This window comes from Tachypleus tridentatus, chromosome 10 (assembly GCF_004210375.1).
Source record: "Tachypleus tridentatus isolate NWPU-2018 chromosome 10, ASM421037v1, whole genome shotgun sequence".
NCBI lineage: Eukaryota > Metazoa > Arthropoda > Merostomata > Xiphosura > Limulidae > Tachypleus > Tachypleus tridentatus.
In genome coordinates, this window is record NC_134834.1 from 61,125,242 (window position 1) to 61,140,052 (window position 14,811).

The window sequence follows — 14,811 nt, forward strand, 5'->3', positions numbered from 1 at the left end:
ACCCCAGTGGCAGGTGAGGATTGTGGAAGGTGAGAAGACAATGAAACAGGTTGAGAAACTTTAGTATCATAAAAGAGGGGCTGTTGAGATTTCTCATATTCTGGTGGCCGAATAAACTGAGGCCGAGAAGCGCTACTTTGAGGGGGGAAAGAAACTCGTGTAAGATGGGCGCCTCTGTTTGGTCTATTGTTACTTAGATACTGGCCTCTGATTTGGTCAGACCCAGCAGATGTTTGTGGTTGGTAAGGATAAGCGTCACTGACCAGAAGCTCCTCAGGTGAAAGTACGTGCACACTTTGGGGTCTGGAAGGACGAGGGCGTGACTTTCGTATCTGTTGAACTTGTAACACTTTTGGATGTGAAACTACAGAAGCACCGTTTGTTTGGAACTGTATAGATGGGCGTAGCTCAACGTTATCTCCATTGGTTACATAGTAGGACAAAGGTCTGTTCCCTTGTTTACGTGGGGTATTATCCTCCCTGAATCCTACGTTTCGTAATGCAGCTTGAATCAACGGTGGAGCATTTTGAAAAAGATCAGAGATCAACTCAGGAGAAGGAGCATTTTGTGGTAGGATTTGTCCAGTAGTGATAGCAGGAAGGAGCAAAGTCCACGTAAATACCAAAATAAAGAAGGGTACAGTCTGAAGAAATAAGATAAACTGGGATATAAATATCAATGAATGATGTTAACATTTTGTTGTACTATTTAACATGTTAAAATATAGAATTCTTAGAGATAGGCAAAAAACGACGAGACGGAAGTTCAATCAGAAAAAAAAATCGTATCAAATGGTTTGCAAGTTAAAATTTTGATTAACTTGTTAAGTAATTCCCCACCTACTCGGTTAATTGTGTTTGTCTGGTGAGTCGTGAAGTTAAAGTGGAAAATTGTAGTTTTTGTTCCTGTGTTATACAAATAATTCTGAAGCAGCGTATGATCTACAAATATTTGTTCACACCAAAACAAGAATTATTATGTATTCTTATCTACAACAAAGCAAATTATGTTGCAAACAATTGTTTGATTCAAAATGCATCTCTTGTTAAGTTATATTTAATTTCGTTGTTATTGTGGTATGATGTACGTTTAGTGTTGTAACTTGTTTGTTACATAGAGGGCGTAGAACACCTAACAATCTTAAGTTGACGTAAAATGCACATTTGAACGTAGATTATAAATGGGAAGAACAGAGTTAAAGTATAATCAGAAAAGTGGATAGAGTTAGTTGAAGCCGAATCAGTCAGTGTGTCTTGTATTTGAGCCTGTTTCCTATTGTAGGTACTGAGTTATGTTATACTAGTAAATATATATTTTTCTTATATAGTGTAGAAAAATAAACAACAATTTTGACAGTACGCAATCTTTAAAGTTTATATAAACACTAAGTTAAAGAAGATATTTTAAAATAAACTAGTTTGTAATTGCTATTTGGACTTGGACTGGTCGTTGAATTATTTTCACCAGATAATTTAAAAGAACCCGTCAATGACAGCTAAAGGTTAGAACACTATAAAGTAAATAAAAACAATTGATAACACAAACTGAACTTCTTTTCTTTTATATTTTAAAGGGAAAAAGGTTGGTGATAAAATAAAACATACTTACTATTTCTTGACACATTATTCTGAGTGAAAGATTTTTCGCTGTTACTAGTTCAGCCTGATAGAAGTAGGGTTCGTCTTACAAGACGATCTTTGGGGAAACAGCTGTAGAATTAGTACAATGACCTCCACTGCAAGTAGTTCTGTATTTTTTCTTACTTATTCATACGACTATAGGCTGTTCTCTGAGCTAGACAGACGCGTTTACGTCCTGAAACTTTTATATTTCCGAACCATGAACTCCTTTCCCAGTGACAGTCAGATCCAACATGTAGTTACAACAATCCTACTAGTAAGGTATCTTACAGTCTCCTGCACGAGCTGCACGTGAAGGTGGTCTGACAGGTGCCGCTGGGTTCAACGTTATTTTGATGAGAAAATGTTGGAGGTTTGTGGGCAAGGCAAACCGGACTTGACCCAGTAACTTACTGATCGCTGAGGTTTCCGGGTTGCCCACCTAACAGCCAGAAAAACAAAGCGTGGGCTGATTTTACGAATTACAGTGGGTGAAAGAAAAAGACTCTTCTAGGCCTCTTCGTAAAGGTCAATTCATGCACTATACCCGGGTTATTATATATATATAGTATACGCGTGCATGTGTGTGAGTGTGTGAAGCGCATGGGAGAACTAAAAATGGTAAATTCCATGGAATCAGAAGATATCATACCTAGAAAATGTAGCATTTCTATATTCCATGTGAAGCAATTCCTAAAAGATAAGTAGACAATTCCATACATCATGTAGTGTATGACAGCAGAGGCGTTACTATGCGCTGGCACATGGGGACCGTGTCCTGATTATATTTAAAGTGCCCGGAACCCACAGTTGATATCTCGAGAAACAGAATAAAAAACCACGATGAATATCATACCGAAACTCTGAAATTTCTCGCGTCTACAGGAACGAATCTCTATTATTTTAAACATCTAGTCATTCCTCTGTATGGCAGTCTTAAATTTATTGAGAAATACTAATATGATCCCTCGAAACTTAAACCGTTCCGTTCCCCTCGTTTCCCTGTCGATAGTTACAACAAAACTTCATGTTGTTTAAAGTTTTAATGATGCGTATTTAATACTTCTACCTGTGCTTTTGGTGCGTAAGGAAGTCTTGTATAGTATGATAGTTTATAATCTGAAGTTATGAAATAGCGAAATAAATAAATGCTCTTGTTAAACGCATTAAATAGGCTGCGTGTTAACAAAGTAAGTGTTATCCTACCAATATGGACAAGATAAATTCACACCTATGACAAGAACTTTCTCGCGACAAAAGAATAGTAACCAAATCTGTCTGACAGACAAGGGTGATTTTGTTGTTAATAAATAGTCCTTTGTAGGTGTGAATGTTTGTAAGTACTATTAACAAAGAACTGTCGTTGTTGTCGTTTCGAAGCAAAGCTATGCAATAGACTATGCATTCAGTCTATCACAGGTTTTAACACATACCTGCAATTATCTGCTTTAGGTAACGACTTATTTTCGTCAAGGCAAAAGAATGGCGGAAATAACAATTTAAAATATCTACAATTTTTTAAAGTCACAATTAAATCGATGCGCTCTAAGAGCGAAGGTCAAATCACGCTATTTGACCAGTTAATAGAATCTTAAGAATGGGCGATGGGTTTTCTGGGCTAGCTGCTTTCCTTCTTGTGTTTCACTTCAAAATTAAGGACGGTTCACGCAGATTACTGTAGTATAATTTTCGTAAAAAACCTATATATAACAACACCATACTTCATTATTAATTTTTTAACATTTACTTTGTGTAGATTTTCTAGTAGGAAGACATGAAGATATGAGTTTAAGAGATCTTTCATCACGTTTCAAATAATTCTATTAACACTAGTTGTTGTATGTAACATTGTACCTAAGATATTTTAAAAGTAATCTTTAAACATCCCAAATGTATGTTCACAATCTCTGTTTTCTCGGTATTATTATCAGTGTTCCATACTGGTCAGAAATAGTCAGTAACACTGATTTAGAGGAAAGAGCCAAGCAAGATTTTGTCGAAAAAATCCTGAGATAAAAATTGGAGCTGGACTGTCCACTCTAAGGAAGCCCACTTTCAACATTATCAGATAATCCCTGTTCTAGGATCCACAGAAAAAAACACAGATGGGGAGGGCACAGAACACCTGAAAACGTGATCTTCAGGCAGACACAAATAATTTATGTTAAACCTGGAGAGAACTGGAGAAGATAACCCAGTGTCATGCATTCTGATCAGGTGTTTTCAATTGCTAATGCTCCAAAAGGAATCATGATCTTAAGAAATTAAATATTGTCAGAGTGATAAAGATATGACTTTTCAATCTGTTCTGAATAATGATGACAAATTAAATAGAACTACATAACTGCCTTGCATATTAAACCATAAAAGAATTAAAAACATATGATATCATAAGTTGTGTTTATGTTTTATGATAGTACAATAAATACTAAGTGGCTCAGTTAATAATGTTAGTAATCAATATTCATAAGGCTATGCGTGGCCTAAATATGTTTTGCGTTCCATGAATACAAGGGTTTACTTCCCGTTGCTAGAAAATCTTGCTTTGAATTTTAAAGTCGTGGGTACATTATAAGAGAGACGGTCAAATTCCATTGTTTGATAAGAGCGACTGAATAATTTGCTGTGGGTGTTGTTAACTACTTGCCTTTTCTCTTGCCTATAAGTTCAGAATTAGAGCTAGTCCAGAGAGCAGTTGTGTGGTTAAGTAATGATATCAAAAACAGAATATATAATATAGTATTACATATGATATTGACTACTATTAGTATATAACTTAAAATGCCAAAGGAAAGTGAAGCAGTTTGTTGGAAATTAATCCAAATGTAGCATTTTATTTTGAATTTCGCGCAAAGCTACACGAGAAATATCTGTGCTAACCCTCTAGCCTCCCATAATTTACTAGTGTAAGGCTCGAGGAAGCGCAGCAAGTCATCACCACTCCCCGCCCACTCTTGGGCTACTTTTTTACTAACGAATAGTGGGATTGACTGTTACATTATAGTGTCCCCACGGCTGAAAGGGCGAACATGTTTGGGATTCAAACCCGCAACCCTCCGATTACGCGTCGAGTCCTTAACCACCTGACCATACCGGGCCTTATTTTATTTTAGAATGTATTAACATAATCATATAGTCATTGTTTGGAAGTATTTGTAATTGTAATTATAGTGAAACCTGATACAGCTATAATTAATGGCTATCTTTTTTCAAAATATTCATCAAGATGATAAATAGTTTTACATAAAGCTGTTTATTAATTAATGTTACAGAAATGATATAATGAATTTTTTCTAGTCATGCAGATACAGTTTTTAAGAGTAAGAGCTTTAAGGCCATAAATTATTAATTATACTCAAATATGAATCTTAGAAATGTAATGTACTAAATGAAGTGTGAAGGGATATACCTTCTTAATGTATTTAATGAAATGGCATTGATCGAATTGTTGGTGTTCTTAATGCAATGATAGCCGAAGTAAATAGTAAATGTTGTGTAAGATCACCGTGCATGAAAATATTAAAAAAAAAAACGTATGATTTCTTTTCAATCTTCATTATAATTCTTGATGTCATAGTTTAGATCTCACACCGTTGTATATGATGAAGCGTTTCTTTACGGGCAACAACAATTTGTGGTAGCGATAACTGATGGATCTCATGTTTTCTTGTAATTTCTGTTTCCTGTCATCGGTGTTGTTGATAATTGTTATTGTTTTTTATGGATATAATGTGATGCATTCGTTTTCTTTCGAGAATGACTACATTGTCTGAGAAAAACAGATGAAGCTCGAAATTTTAGACGTATAACACTTGATGCATCCGAAACGAAACAGGCAGTCTGTTGGAACAACAACTGGTCGTTGGACTCCTGGATATGTCGATTTTGTGACGTGAGGATAACACACTGCCATTGCCGTTTGGTTAATCTGCGATGAAGAGAGAGGCGAAGCTTCCGGTGGATTATTTTGGGATCTGCGCCATTTAGCACGACGATTTTGAAACCAAACCTGAAGGACATAAAACAAAAGAAAAATAGCATAAAAATCAGTAGAGTTAATCGTGTAAAGGAAATTGAAATTTCTTTGGGTTTTGGAATAGTTGATTTAACTGATATCAGTTTTAATATTAGGAGAAAAAACAATCCAACTGTATGGTGAGATAAGATTATAAAACAATTTTAGTGACTACAGGCCATTGAGAATTATAAAATTTAAGATCATGTCTAAGTTACTCTCATGCTAATTCTGGATATACTGCAGTTTGAAATCAAATTTATCGATATTCAATGTAAGTTATATTAAGTTTATTGGTACTCGTCTCTTTAACCTGATCGATTCCTTTTGCTCGTATAAATCAAACGGCCAATTCAAAGATCCTTTAGGTTCAGGTATAGCTGTTTATATGCTTGAACTGCTAATAAAAAGATCTTTATCTAGTTTTGAACTAATAATGGAATTGATTAAAACACATTTAACGCATCCACAGCTATAAATGTAAAATAAGTTTAAAGGCATTGCAGCACAAATCTTATAGTTTTCGATTTGTCAATCACAATTTTCTTGTTTCAGTACGAGCTGATGCAAGATTCTGAAAACAGTACTGGTTCTGTTAATAATAGAAGCGGTCTACATGAAACCTTATGAGATAGGCAACAACAAGGTCTTGTCGACGATATTGTAAATTTAATTGTGAGTGTTACCCCGAGAACAGCGAGATACACACTAACACGAAGTAACATCAATGAATGTTTAGATTTAGAAAACCTCTTTCAGAAGATTGAAATGGATATCGTACACAAATAACGGAATGATAAGTTAGAGACGTGTTTAATGTATTTTCAATCTGTTCCGCAACAATCAACGAGTTTTTCGACGGCGGAAAGAGAAACAGTATCATGATAAATGTCAAACACTGCAGTGAAACATAGCAGAGGATAAACACAATCAGGGCTGAATCTCAGACAATGGTGTCGGTGTACTACATAACTGATGACACCCTGACTGCTGGCAAGTACAGGCAGATGTTGGTACATCATGTCATTCCCTGAAGAACATGAACAAACAGATGTTGGTACATCATATCATTCCCTGAAGAACATGAATAAACGAATGGAGATTCAATTCAAGCATAAAGTCGATTCCAAGCATATGAGAAATGTGGCGAAGATTATGTGTCGTGAAACGATATATCAGCAGGAAAGAAGTCGGTGGATTGTTTCCAACCATGGTTTAGCTTATCTAAAGTTTCTGTATGAGTACTTTTGAAGTTGTATGAGTTTATGCAAAACTTCAGAAGGTTAAAAGACAACCAAACAACTTATTTGAATTGAGGGGTAAAAAAGGTATTTGGAATACTAACAATTCTCAGTCATATCTTGATACACTGTGTGGCAGCATGAAGAAACGAGTGTTTGTCAGGCTCTGTATAAAGAAATCATACTCAAGATATTGGCGCATTGCATAATCTATTCTCTATTCCTTTGTATTTTGATCTGACATGACCTAGTGAGGGAAATTGACACGCAATCTGCAGGTTGGGGGTTTGAATCTCATCGTCTAATAGTCTCACCTTTTCAATCGTGAAGGCATTATATTGTGGAGATCAATTCCTTTCTCGATTAGAGTTGCACAAAAGATAGCAGCGGACGATTTTCATTAGTTACCTTCTGAGTTAGGGATAGCTAGAATAGATTGTTTTCGTGTAGTTTTGAGCAAACTTCAAGAACAAACAAAACTTTATATTTTCTACAATAGTTTTTATCAACAAATAAATTCTTTATTTAGTTACCATTACTATTTCGTAACCATAAAAAAGTCACTCAATAAAGGGCAGTGTGACCCTTTGGCAGGACTCTGTTTTTAGTAGCTGATGAGCTGTGTTCAAATCTATGCGCTAAATAAAACAAAGGTTTCTCGTACTTTAAGTTGTGGGTGTGCTGTTATAATTAACGTTAATCCCTAAGCTATGATGATATGTGTGCGATAAGGACCTACTTACGGGCTACCTTTCCTAATGGTATAGCGGTATGTTTGTGGACTCACACTGCTAGAAACCGGGTTTCAATACCCGTAGTGGACAGAGTACAGATAACCCATAGTGTAGCTTTGTGCTTAATTTCAAACAAAAAATCCGCTTGCCACTCGTTCAAGAGTAGAGATAGCAGCGGATAACCTTAGTAACTTTGTCTTAAATACACCCAAATAGTATATAATACAGATAAATTAAGCTCTATTTGAAGTGTTTTAATGAATGCACTGTTATTAACCTGTTTGGTGACATAAATTTTATTCGTGTATGTATTATAATCGTGTTACTTTTCTTTACATACGAAAGTTTATAGTTCCTTTAGTTTAAAAACATTGAACCAATTGGTCCATCTCAGTTGTTCCATCCTCTACACTAAACTACAGCTATTAATAAATAAACTTAAAACAATTTTTAAAGCCAGTCCTTATCATTCATAAACATATTAAGCTTTTTCTTAAAATTGCTTCAAGTTACTGCCTTCACAACATTCAAAAGCCAACCAATCTGTTAGAAAAATAAAACTATATTAATTGAAGATGGCTCATATCCTAAAAAAGAAATATATAATATATTTATTCCTAGTCTTACATTTCACTATTAAGTATGAGAAAGATGATGCATTAATACTGTCAATTACATTTCCAATCTTAAACATTTCAATTAGATCTCCTCTAACTCTTTAAAAAAACACACAACAAAACAGTTTGAGAACCCCTTCATCCAGCCACTATTTTAGAAACTCTTCTCTGAACTGTTTTCAACAATTCAATGTCTTTTCTTCGGTAAGGAACCCAAGAGTGAACACAATATTCTAAATGTGGCCTAACCCGCAATTTATCGAATAAAATTATAACTTCTTTAGTCTTGTATTCAATATTTTTACAAATATAACCCAAAATCTTATTTGCCCTACTACTAGCAACAGCTCACTCTTTGGATGGCTTCAGAGACTAATCAGCTATTACAGTAAGATTCTTTTACTTCATAATACTGTTTAGGTAATTCCTATCCAAATTATATTTAAAATTCAAATTATGATAATCCACTCGCATTATCCCACATTTATTATAATTAAAACCTATTTGCCATTTATTAGTCAAACTTATTAAATTATCTGAAGAGTTTTGTAAATCAGTTGTATTATCTTTACAGCTAGCAACATCTAAGACCTTGATATAATCTGTAAATTTAAGACATTTATTGAAAATCCCTTCATTTATATGTCATTGATCTAAATTATAAAGAGAAAGGGTTCTGGGATCGAGCTCTGAGGTACTTTTTGTGACGTTACTACAGGTTGACCGAATTCCATTTATAACAACCCTCTACTTTTTCTATCCAGTCAATATTCAATACAAATTATCTCCCACTCGAACAGAAATAATTTTTTACAAGCCTTTTTATGTGGCACTTTGTCAGATGCTTTCTGAAAATCCAGATACATCAAATATATTCTCTTATTATCGGCCCGGCATGGCCCAGTAGTTAAGGCACTCGACTCGTAATCTGAGAGTCGCATGTTCAAATCCCTATCGCACCAAATATGCTCTCCCGTTCAGCAGTGAGTGCATTATAAAGTGACGTTTAATCCCATAATATGTTGATAAAAGAGTAGACCAAGAGTTAGCGGTGGATGGTGATGACTAGCAGCCTTCCCTCCAGTCTTATATTGCTAAATTAGGGACGGCTAACGAGGATAGCCATCGTGTAGTTTTGCGCAAAATTCAAACCAAACTTACCCCTATCAAACGTAGAGAATAACCTTTTCAACAAAAGTAAAAAGAATTGTAAAGGAATATTTTGCCTTAATGAAACTATGTTGATTATTGAATAAAATTTTAAACTTCGTTAAATAACTTTTACAAAGCATCTTTTATCAGACTTTAAAAATCTTTTCCCACAATTTTTATGACATTCTTGAAAAAGAGGAGTTATATTAGCTAACTTTAAGTCTTCTAGTACCTGCCCACTATTCAAAGACTGAAAAAAGTAGTAATAAGTTGTTCTCATATCCAATCTTTAATTTCTCTTAAAACCCTTAGGGAAATATTATCCGGCACAGGAGTTGTTGTTGTGGATTAAGCACAAAGCTGTTCAATGGGCTATTTGTATTCTGCTCACCACGGGTATCGAAACGCGGTTTTTAGCGGTGTAAGTCTGTAGACATATCGCTGAGCCACTGGGGTGCTCTGGCACAGTAGCTTTATTGCTTGTTAAAACTTCCCAATTCCTTCTCAACCAGATCAAAATTAATGCAGCCATATTGTTCTATTTCGTTTCCATTTATCAACTGTTGAAAATCTAGAATATTGCTTAAATCATATTTAGCAAAAACCGAAGAAAAAGCAAAACTTAATAATCCAGCCATCTCATAATCATTAGATATTGGCCTTCTTTTATATGAATTATAAGTGTCCTACCCCTATTCTAACACTTTGTTAACCCTTAATAAATTTAGAGATTCTAGCTATTCATTTGTACATTTTCAGCCAGTCTTTCTTGATGTCCTGATTTTCTGTTTTATCAACTTTATTTATCTTCTACAAACCTTCTAATTCTCCTGTCATACCAGTCAATTTAAATTTCTTAAATTTTAGATGATTTTCTTTAATTTTATCTCTTAAACTCTGTGTCAGCAGCCTGGTTTTTGTACTTACAGCTATCCTTTTCTTTCTATGAGGAATATATTTATCTTTTAAAAAATTTCCATATCTGAACAGTGTCACTAAATAATTCAATTGCTTAGTTCATAACATTTAGTTATTGTAACTTCACTTTAAAATTTACTTTCTTGAAATTTGTAACCAAAATATCATCACATCTTATTTCCATATTAGCAGAACAATGAACCTAATAGAGAAGTGATGATTTACACCCTAGATGTTTCCACAATTCCAACCATTTATATCATTTTTGTATCTGAAAAATAAGTTAGATTTAAGAGAACTGAACTTTCGTAGGGAAAACAGCTAATACCATTTATCGTTATTCTGAATAACTGAAGAATGATTCATGCACCAGGAAACTAACTGCTGTTAATATAACGTGCTCACTAAAACATATCGAACGAAGATGAATTCGTATAAGAACGTTTTGTTTCGATACAATACGAATTACATGGCAGGAATATTCAACATGTTCGGAAACTGAGCAATTCCCATTCTCCATGCTCGCGATATAAGTTCTCATAGCAAAGGAAAAACTTACGTGGGACGTTTAGGATCATCGACGACAGAAAGGTAACTGTTGAGCACGCTTGACAGTGCAAGGTAAATAAAACATTAATTAAGTTAAAAGAAGCAAACTCCTACCATGAACAAACAATCTAAACAAATGACCATCAGAACAGGGCAGTAGGGACCAATAAATCTTGTACCACAAAAGATGACGTGCGGGGAAGATGAGAGTTCTTGGATAAACCCACTTTAATTTGAGGTGCGTTTTGTTTCCATTATACAAGGTGCTATAGGCTGAATAGCAGCCGGCCGTGTCTGTGTTCTATGAAAAATTGGCACTTTATCTTCTGATAAGTACAAACAAATATGGATCTGTTATCTCAAAAACATGCATAATCGGGCATGGATTAATTTTCCAGCAAGACATTGAGTAGTCAAGAGATGTCGAGAAAACTACACCCTGAAAGGGTATCTTCACATTAAAGTTTGTTTGATTGGTTTGTTTGTTTTGAATTTTGCGCAAAGCTACTTGAAGGCTACTTGCGCTAGCCGTCCCTAATTTAGTAGTGTAAGACTAGAGGGAAGGCAGCTAGTCATCACCACCCACCGCAAGCTCTTGGTCTACTATTTTACCAACGTATAGTGAAATTGACCCTTATCACATTATAATGCCTCTACATTTGAAAGGGCGAGGCTATTTGGCGTGATGGAGATTCAAACACGCAACCCTCAAATTACGAATCGAGCGCTCTAACCATCTAACATTGTAGGCCTTCGTCTCTTTGAATCGGGTTACATCGTCTAATGTTGTTTAATACATTTATAAACCTCTACTCTATCCCTCCAAATCCCTAAAACAAATCTCATCAGATATGTACAATGTGTTTTCCTTCAACAGATTCACGTGAACCTAAAGTATGCCAGAGAAAAAATCTGCTTAACGAATTAAAGCAGTATTTAGAAAAAAAAAAAAAAGGTTTTATGCGATTCAGTGTTTTTTTGTTTTTTTTTTCAAGTATTCACATGTGTTCACCTGGATTCGACTCTCATGAATTTGAAGTTTAGCTGCTAATGCTTCCCGGAAGTAAACGTCAGGATAATGAGTCATACGAAACACTTCTTCAAGTTCTGTCAGTTGCCACGCTGAAAAACTTGTGCGCCCTCTGGCAGATAGTTCTGCAAAAACAACAAATTTGTCCTTTAACCAATTTATACCTTAGTTACTGACCAATCAAAACTGAAGAGCTAGAAAGAAAAAAATATTGATTTAGTTGTAGTAAATCATACATTTATAATGTTATTTTGTTCTATTTCTGCGCAGGATAACGTATTTTATATACATTCCCAGTCCTGTTGATTTAATATATCAAGTTGAAATAATAACTTGAATAGATGTTAAAATTATATTGATTTTTGTAGATAAAAAACAAAAAAACGTGTTTTAGCTTCAGTAGTGTGCAGTACAGAAGACAAATATAAAAGGGTAAGGTGCTCATCAACGAAAAAGGACACTTTTTGAGCATCTCAATTCAAGTCTTTTTTTTTTGGGGGAGTTGTCTATGGTACACATAGAGTAAAAATCCATAAGAAGCAAACAGATTCTTTTTTATTCCTGTTCAGTTGATTTTATAAAAAAATTATGATAATAAACTAAAGAGTGAACATTTGCGTATTAACACTAACCTATATATCACAATTAATGTAATTCTTACTATAAGATTCTCCAATACCATATGTTTCATTTATTTTAAAGCAGAAATCTTTTTCTTTTGTCTTATAACTGGTAGAAAGAAAAGTGTGGAACTGTATGTATCTTTTGGTAGTTGTTGACAGTTTTTTATCACAGAGGAAAAAAGGCGTTCTTTGGACAGTAAGGATAGGATCTGAGAGGCCTGAACACGTCACTGTTCAGTTTCGAACTACACTTAAAGTGGGCAACTTTGAACTACTTATGTTTGTTGCCAGAATATGTTTAACAATCAGATAGCGAACTTAATCAGAAAAAGAATAACTTCATGCGTGTATAAATATTACATTGCACATTTTTTTACAGTTTAAGAATTAACTTTTTTATAGTTACAAATAATATGACGTTAATCATGAAACAGATAGGGTCAAACTGTAAATCAACACTAGTATCTACTTTAAACAGTTATTGCTAGAATAACAAATAACACAATAACGGGAAAATGAATGTGTTAGTTTTGAACTTAGAGCAAAGCTACACGAGGGCTATCTTCGCTAGCCGTCCCTGATTTAGCACTGTAAGATTACAGGTAAGGCAGATAGTTATCATCTCTCAATGACATCTCTTGAGCTACTATTTTACCAACAAATGGCGGGATTAATCGTCACTTTATAACATCTCCACGGCTGAAAGGGCAAGCATATTGAAGTGTGTAAAACAAATAAAATAATATGTGTTTTTTTTTCTAATTTCGCGAACAGCTACACGAGGGCTATCTGAACTAGCCGTCCCTAATTTAGCAGTGTAGGGAAGGCAGCTACTTATTACCACCCACCGCCAACTCTTGGGCTACTCTTTTACCAACAAATGACGGGATTAATCGTCACATTATAACACCCCTATGGCTGAAAGGGTGAGCATGTAAAACGTGAAGGGTATTATCATTGAATAAATTTATATCCAAATAGCTTATTTGAAATCCACCCATATATATATTTCACATGTAACACAAAGTATTTTTATGCATGGAAACAGTTAAAATCATACCATTTTTTTGCATCTTTCATAGTGTCTAATAACATTAAAAATTATACCTGTTTTTTTCTTCCCATCATATAGCTCTTGTCCTTTTTTCTCCTTCCTCCGGTATTTATTTTCGCAAATGTGAGAGATATATTCTCTTTTTTTCCTAACGTTTCTCTTGCAGTTGGCTGTTTGTTAGAATCTAAAATACGATCTATGCCAAATGTTAAGGTACATGAATTAATTTCATGATTTCTGTCTAAGTTCTTCCCCTCTTTGCATTGATGTTTCATGATATCACACTCTTAACAAGTAGCTGATGAAACACGTCTATTTCTGTACTTTTGTATTTCGCTTATCGCGTTTTTATACGTTCATGATTTTTCTTCCAGAGGCGGTCATTTATTAGGCTAATATAATAATTAGCTGTTCAACAAAGTGATTTGTGGACTTAATTCAATGTAGTAAAATTTCTAGGTTAACCGACGTTTGGTATCGTCGAAATTATGATTCACATTTGATACAACAACCTCTCGAGATTTTCTTGTGTTCGAGATCTATCAACTGCACCTGTTTCGTGTTCAACTAAACTGAATTAATTCAGCTATACCACTCGTTGACAACTAACCCTGTTGAGAGCTTACCGAATCGAGGAGCAGGCCATAGCTGGTGTTGGGGTTAATAAGCGATCGTTATTTGTGTGAATCATATGTTGAAAACATCTTTCTAAGTTTCCAAAATCAATTCACTCTAAAACGTTGTACACACATTAGAAACTGCTATTAATAATTAAAAGTGATGATTTATAGGCTTCTACTCAAACATGTACGGTGGGAAAATAACATGTGTTATTCGCAGTCAATGTTCACCGGCGTTTCGTTAAGGTTTGTTGTCAACTTTGCAGATTTAGTGTTATCCTTATCGGCCATGGAAGTAAACCACGAGCAGGAGATCTTGACCATTGTATAGTAAAGTTATCAAACTAAAACAGATTGCTTATTAAAGTGCAAAACACAGACGGATATGATATATGACTAAAGCTTTGACAATATGTATCTTAAGAATCGTTGAGTAGTAATTTGGGTTGAAGCGTACGTATATATATATATATACATGTGTGTATGTTTTACAGATATTTAATTTATCAAACATCAAGGATTTGTCATAATAGGTCACATCAGTCATAACACAACTCATACTTTATTCCTTTAACCTTAGAATCTCCAAGATTATTGCATGTTTCTATTTCTCTAATTAATCAGTGAATCACGTTCTT

The 14,811-nt window shown here is 34.5% G+C and overlaps 2 protein-coding genes across 4 annotated transcripts in view; both read right to left on the reverse strand.

The window, feature by feature from the left end:
* LOC143229396 (uncharacterized) overlaps window positions 1-1,948 on the reverse strand; it is a 28,041-nt gene extending 26,093 nt beyond the window's left edge. For both annotated transcript variants that reach the window (XM_076461673.1, XM_076461672.1), the window contains exons 1-2: window positions 1,610-1,948; window positions 3-644 (exon numbers count right to left, since the gene is read on the reverse strand). In XM_076461673.1, the coding sequence (XP_076317788.1) occupies window positions 3-644; window positions 1,610-1,624 (657 nt within the window). In that variant the 5' untranslated portion in view covers window positions 1,625-1,948. The remainder of the gene's footprint in view (window positions 1-2; window positions 645-1,609) is intronic.
* Window positions 1,949-3,609: 1,661 nt separating this feature from the next.
* Window positions 3,610-14,190, reverse strand: LOC143229397 (paired box protein Pax-6-like). Of its 2 annotated transcripts, XM_076461676.1 has the most exons (3): window positions 13,607-14,186; window positions 11,859-12,001; window positions 3,610-5,629 (listed from the first exon to the last, which is right to left on the reverse strand). In XM_076461676.1, exons 2-3 carry the CDS (start codon window positions 11,931-11,933, stop codon window positions 5,381-5,383), a joined length of 324 nt encoding a protein of 107 aa, XP_076317791.1. In that variant the 5' UTR covers window positions 11,934-12,001; window positions 13,607-14,186; the 3' UTR covers window positions 3,610-5,380. The 2 variants fall into 2 exon arrangements, with proteins under 2 accessions (XP_076317791.1, XP_076317790.1); XM_076461675.1 differs by lacking the exon at window positions 11,859-12,001 and having other exon boundaries at window positions 13,607-14,190.
* Window positions 14,191-14,811: the final 621 nt, after the last annotated feature.